At 42.0% G+C, this 6944-nt stretch overlaps 1 protein-coding gene across 1 annotated transcript in view; it reads right to left on the bottom strand.

Moving 5' to 3' along the window:
- The window catches only part of CNTN4 (contactin 4), a 132972-nt gene that overhangs the window by 82688 nt on the left and 43340 nt on the right, over positions 1 to 6944 (bottom strand). The window contains exon 4 of the mRNA XM_009283546.1: positions 4982 to 5185. Coding sequence (XP_009281821.1) covers positions 4982 to 5185 — 204 coding nt within the window. The remainder of the gene's footprint in view (positions 1 to 4981; positions 5186 to 6944) is intronic.

Raw genomic sequence — 6944 nt, 5'->3', positions numbered from 1 at the left:
GGCGTTTGCCCCCACCCGCCTTTAACCATGCCCCTGCAGTTCTGCCACCCGCTGCTGCCTCTAACAACTGCGAGGGCAGCTGTTTTACCAGCGTTACTGCAAACTCTAACCACTTAAAAATCAGAACTCGTATCTGGAAAAATCACAAGGCTCCCACTGCAATTATAACCTACCTATATATATATATATATATATATAGGGTATGCTCTGAGTCCTGCCGTCTCTGCTTTATAGGAGAAACATCAGTGCAGTTGAGATATCTCCATTCCGAATCCAAGACCATTTCCACGCAGACAGTCCTTATTTTTCCTGCTGTTCCTGGGTGATTTAACATCTGACTTAGCCGTGCAGGTGGAAGGGACAGGAGAGAAAATAAAAGACTAAAATAGACACCGGGTTTGTAGCTTGGAGAATGCTTCCAGTGCCATGGCACATCAGATGCTCTACGTGTTTGTATTTCAGAGGCTTTCATATTTTTCTTCCAATTTCAAGGCTAAAAAATGTGGGTTTGGATGAAAGTCCCAGGAATTCAGAAGCAAGCTAATTTGTCTGAGGAGATGATATGCATTTCCTGACACCACCTGTGAAATGTTAAAGTTTAATTGGCCCATACAGCTGCCGCTGATGGTAATTTTATTCCAGGACTATTTCAGTTCTTTCCTACTATTACTGTTTTAATTCTGATGTAAAAAATCTGAACTGCATTTTAAAGAGAAGTAGTGAAGTACTCCAAGAGCGGTGGCTCTCAACACCTGGGTGCTCCTAACAGGCTTTGGCTGGTGTTTGCCGCAGGGTTGGGATTGCCCGGAGGGTCCCAAAGGTGCTGCAGTTGTGGTGGGGACGGCACCCCTGGGTACCCGCTGCCCTTCCAGGGGACATGGTGCAGAGACTGTGGCCTCGATGGGGACAGGGCAGCCAGGGGCGGACAGATGACGGACACCAGTTCATCAAATGGAGGAGACAGTGTAGCAGGTTTGTTCCCTTTCCTCCCTCTCTTCCAGTCCATATCCCGTGGCGAACTGCCAGACAGCTTGTTTGGGAAAGAGCCATTCAAATTTAAATCCTTTTTCTGTCTGAGCTGCAGTAAGTGCTACAATCCTAGTGGATGCCTTACTTCAGGCTTCAGGATCATTCTCAGCCTTCGGTGCCATACGCATTTAACTATTTTATTTCCCAACATGCAAATAGCCCAGAGAGCCCTTTCTCTGCAATGGGAGGTACCAGCTGGTAGTGTCAGGACTAACTCCCGTCCCTGCAGAACGCAAGCCAAAACCCAACCTCAATACCTTGGGAAATCTAGAAAACCATAATATCTTTTATTTTTTCCTTTTATACACCAGCACTTACATGACGTGAAAGGGGGAGCTGCTTGTCATTCCTGAAGACCTGTACTGGAAATATGGGCGCACATTTCAGGAGGACAGGTCCCAAACTGTAAATGTGCAGTTTTGGGCACTGCTACACTTACATAACGTCTTTCAATCTTTTATTCACCTGCATTGCAAGCATCCTCACGGCCACAAATACATACAGCTACATGAAAATATTTAAATAGGGGGTGATTGCATGCATTTGTGGGAGAGAATTAAGAGGGTCAGAGGAAAAACATCCTTTTCCCAGCACACACTGTACTTTGCACACTGTATTTATCATCATCAGATAACCTCTGTCCATAGAAGCAGAGAGTTTGAGCTCACACTGACCGTGACAGCTGCCTCGGCACGGTCTGTTCCTACCACCATCCCGTAACCCTCTGTGATATTTATCTCTCCAAGAAGGAAAAGCTGTCTGAGGATAACTAATGGGATAAGAGGCACCTTCTGCTTCCACAGCACAGCAACAGGGAAGGAACCCGAGTTCTGTCAACAAGAGCATGTACCGCTGGTTACAAAAAGCTGCTGCAAACAACATCAGGAGATCTATAACTCTGGAGTCTTGCAGCTGAAAACAAGCAAAAGAGAAGCACAAAAGGCACAGGTGGGGAAAGTAATCAGCCTCCAGGATCTGATTTCATCCCCTACACCCATATCTTGAGCTGTAGCTCAACAGTCTGGCACTGTAAAGCAAGCAGCGCTTGAAAAAAAACATGCTGAAAAGCTGTTTTTCCAGGATGATTACATTCAAGTAAAATAACCATGACAAAGACGGCAGGTATTTGACGTAAAAAGCTGAAATGATTCACAACTGAGTCTAGAAAAATTACTGCCATAAATTGAAGAAGAAATGTGAAAAGAAACCTCGGGGTTCTCGCGGGCGAGATTTCAGCCCAGCGCGTGCTGTCCTGCACACCCAGATCTGCAGCGGTGAGCCGCTCCAGGGAAACGAGGACTGTTCATTAGTTTGATGAGCAGTTTGAACATTGGCCACAGTAAGAATACCCACCATGTAATTCATACACATATCTGTTAAAACAGACATTAAATTCTCGATGTCGAACAGCATAGGGTCAGCCAAACCGTGAGCATCCGAACTCTGTTTTCTTCCTACAGCTCTGGAATTGGGAATTTTTAAAATTTTTGAGTGAGAGATTATCATCAGCACAAAAGGAAAGAGTCTTCTCTTTCTCTTTTCAACTCAGTGTGAAATAATTAAAAAAACAAATATAGGCGCTATTCTTAGTTCTATGTGACCAGTATTCCTTTTGGATAGTATCTTACTCCACCATTTGTCTCTTTCAAAGTAATGGGGCTATGTATAAACTACAGGGACCCATAATTAATTCTGCATGGCAGCAAAAATGTTTTTCAGTTTAAAAATAACTTTGATTTTTGAGAAAAACAGAATTTTCACAAGGAGATTGTTGTAAAGTACCTGGATTTTTTTGGAATTCACAAAAGTATATCAGTATGAAGCCAACCAGGCAGTAACTTAGAAACTTTTAGCAACAGACAATTTTATGGAGGATGTATTGGAGGAAGTTGGACTATCCCGGCTGGGACGCCAGCCCTCCAGCCCAGGGCCGAGGGGCCTCAGAGCTGTATCAACCCCTCCGTAACTCGGGAGCTGCCAGGGGGACGGGAGACCCCCCACCTCTTCTTCCGAGCTGCACAAGGGCCCCCGCAGCCACGGTACCTTGCTGCCTGCCCGGGCGGCAGCCAGAGGAGCAGCTCAGTACATGTAAATCAATCGGGAGAGGTATTTTTTTCCACTTAACTCATTAATTGAAATTAAATGGAACTGAAACATTAATTGTTGATGAGCTAGCCTCCAAGCCGAGTAATTTCATGATAAAGTGTTGTAAGGAAAATAATGTCATATATATTAAGATATACTGGACATGTCAGATATGAATACAAAAGATAAGACAACTTTGCCAGTGGAAAGACAATGTGACTTGCATTTTACTCACTTCTGTTGTTCACACTTCTGAAGCAACATATATAATTTCTCTTTTCAAGTGTGAGAGTGTGTTATATTTGGATTTTATAGGGTTACTCTATGTGGAATGAAAAATTGAGACCTGCTGATTTTTAAAATGAAGCTTGCCTGTAATACCAGTGCAATCCTATTTTAAAATACACATTTAGTGCAATCCTGTTTTAAAATACACATTTAGCCCATATTTGACTTTCGAGTGCAGCCATCTTTGGCTCAACAGATACTACAGCACCTTTCCTGTTTAACTCAGGAATGTATTCCCCAGCCCCTCAGAGGTTCAATTAAAGTTTCATATCTTTAATAAACAGCAGAGTGCACTTCAAAGGAATCGGAGAACATTTCTGCGAATTACCTCAGGAAGGCAATCGGTCCCTGTAAATAAAGCGGAGTGCACGGAGGAGCGATGCACTGGGATAAAGCCCTTGCTGAGGCACTTTACAATTAGGCTGCCTAGCAATCATCCCAGCATCAGCCCCATCTCAGAACAGAAGCAGATATGGAGCTTGATTGTGATAAATGGAAGCACTTTCAGCTAGGTAAGGGTTGCAAAGAAATCCTGTTAATGCAATACCTAAAAATATTTCTTCTTCAACACTGAAAATGTTAGTGTAAGACAAATTTAAATATTCCTCTTTATCTTTCATACATTAGATAACTTTGGACTCAGAGGGACAGATTTACTGCCACTGTGTTTATAGAAATGCAGCCTCCCCTGTAACGGAGAGCAGATCTGGCACAGACCTGGAAAAGCAGCCGTCTTCACCCCTCCCAGCCTAACCGTGGTGCTTTCTCATCACTGACAATGTTTCCCAACTCCCCGTCCGCAGGAACTGTGTTAATGTGAAGGGGCCAGCTACGGGCAGGAGACTGGCAGCAACGAGCTCCTATTTTACAAGCGAGGAATTTTTGTCAAATACCACTAGGTGACAATGGATCTTTTTCTAGAAGAAGTTTCTAATAATGCATTTCTATTTCTGGAACAAATGTCCTAACTGTTATCCTTTAAACAGACAAATTTTAATTGGTTTACTTGCAAATTAACATGCAAATTTATTTTTCTTATCTACTCAAAAATGACAACAATACAAATCAATTGTCTATATAAATTTAGAAATCCTTTTCTGTTTTTTTCTCGCTTTTTTGTATTATTCCACAGACTACTAAAAATAGCACTAATTCTGCTGGGAAATACAGCCTGAGCTAACAGTTACCAAAACAACAAAGTGCTTTTGTTCACTTTTGGGCTGCATAAAATGAGCAAAACTGTAGTATATCCAAACTCTAAAATCTATTTTATTTCCTGTCTTTAGCCAAGTGTCACCAGGTTTTTCTTTTATAATTATTGCCTGATACTGAGAGTTGTTCCAGTGGTGGGAACAGCAACCTTGGCCACAGCGTCATAAACCCCACTACTGTCTATGATTTCAAACCACGGCTAATGCAGAGGTCTCCAGCCTCACTGAATCTCTGCGAAGGGGAAAATCTCTCCTTACTCCAACATAAATATTTCAGGCCATTTCTGAATTTCTAGGTGACAGCCAGTCAAAGTAAACAAAACAACCTCTCCAACCCCAGCCCCCAGTTCCACTCCTCTAAGTCCTACCATCATTCCTGAGGATGAGTGGGGTGGGAGGACCCAGGACCCTGCTGCTGGTCACCGTGTTCGTCACCACGCACGTGTAGTTGCCCACGTCTGAAGCTTCCACCTTCGCGATGTACAAATTCCCAGTCTCTTGCGAAACGAAGCGGCGATTGTCCTGGTGTACGAAGGTCGGGTACTCGTTGAAGATCCATGCGTAGGTGAGCTCTGGAAGCACAAGGTACCACCAGTGTTAGTGACAGGGTGCACATCCCCATGGGGCGCTGTCTGATGCTGGGCTCCATCTCAAGTCGGAGCTAAAGCCCTGAAAATAATTTTCTCCCTGCCCCCTTTGGTTAGGGCAATTGGATATATCACAGCCCATGAAATGACAAAAAGGCTAACATTTTGCAAGTTCTCATCTTCATGGCTACAAATATAAATTTCCAACTGTGAAACTTCTGAGCCTGCACAGGGATCTAATATTCTCGTTGCCCCTTCAAGTTCTTCCAATCCAGAATATAATGCATTTTACAAGAATCTCACCTTTTTGTCATGAACATTTCAGCCTGACTCATGACTTTTCTTTTATTCTTAATTTTTTTTTCCTTTAAAGACAGTTTGGAGAAGGATCTGCCGAGCCATGTTATCACACATGGTACGTTTTATTCCTTTGGAATTTCTGAATCAGCAAAAAACTGAACACTAAATTAAGCAGCTGTAATCTTCTATGTGACTAATTAGATAGCACTCTGTGTTTTAGAAGGCATCTTTGCAAGTTATTTGAGCAATTAAAAAAAAAAGTGAGAGAGATGCCGCAAGTGGTTGCAGAGTTTGTAAGTGAGGTTAATGCAATAACCCTATTATGACTAATTAGATAGCACTCTGTGTTTTAGAAGGCATCTTTGCAAGTTATTTGAGCAATTAAAAAAAAAAGTGAGAGAGATGCCGCAAGTGGTTGCAGAGTTTGTAAGTGAGGTTAATGCAATATAACCCTATTATATTTGCCTAAGACTAATGCCCAAACACCCTGAAAATGCTTGAAGAACTGAAGTGAATACAAGATTGCTGTAGTTTTCTAAGGGAACACTAATTATACTAAAAAGCATATTCTTAGTTTAATACTCTAATGAGTCATAACTGTAATTGACCTCAACTACCATTAGGTACTTTGGAAAATATATTCTGCCCTCATGTTCCACTGTTTACATATATAAGAGGCTGAATGCAGATTGTTGGCTTTTATTTATTTATTTTTAACAACAGGATTATGAAATGCCTGCTTAGACTTTTAGGAAGATACGATAATTATGTTTATGTGGGAATATCTAATCATCGTATTTACACATGTGCATCTAATTATAAGTAACCTCATGCTGATGTCAAGAGGATACTCAGAGCAAACAAGGTACCACTTCTCAGCTGGCTTATTATTTTCTGCAAGTAGGTAAGTTTTTTTTTTTCTAATTTACTCTTGGTGAACAATTATCTTGTTCCTCCAGAAGCATCCAGCAATAGGCAAATAAACATCACTGCCCTGGAATGCACAGAGGCATTTAAATTTGAGTGAATTTTCACACAGCAGGTTTCCACCAAAGCCCTCCAAGCTCTGCAATACGACAACATTTTGCATTGACTGCGGAATGGTGAATTGACCACACGTTCCTCAGAAAAACACAGAACTGGGAGGGTCCTTCTGGATCAACAAACCCCGTCCCACCCTATCCTTCTCCAAGAGGTTATGTAGTCCTATTCATAAATATACCCTAGAAGCAGCAAGGTTTTTGGCTCCTACTTTTCTGTTGGTATGACTTTAATTGCTAAGAACCCTCTAATTTCCAGGTTAAATATTTTCATTACTAGTCTATAGCTATGTGCTTCTGGGCTAATGACGCCTTTAGCTTAAAGAGTTCTTGCCTCTTCGCTGGTGAGAGCCATCAAGAGCCCTTCTGCCTTCATTTTCAAGACAGGCTTTCCAATCTCATGA

The sequence above is a fragment of the Aptenodytes forsteri genome, unplaced genomic scaffold (genome assembly GCF_000699145.1).
Source record: "Aptenodytes forsteri isolate BGI_AS27 unplaced genomic scaffold, ASM69914v1 Scaffold267, whole genome shotgun sequence".
Taxonomy (NCBI): domain Eukaryota; kingdom Metazoa; phylum Chordata; class Aves; order Sphenisciformes; family Spheniscidae; genus Aptenodytes; species Aptenodytes forsteri.
This window is presented reverse-complemented; position numbering and strand designations above follow the sequence as displayed.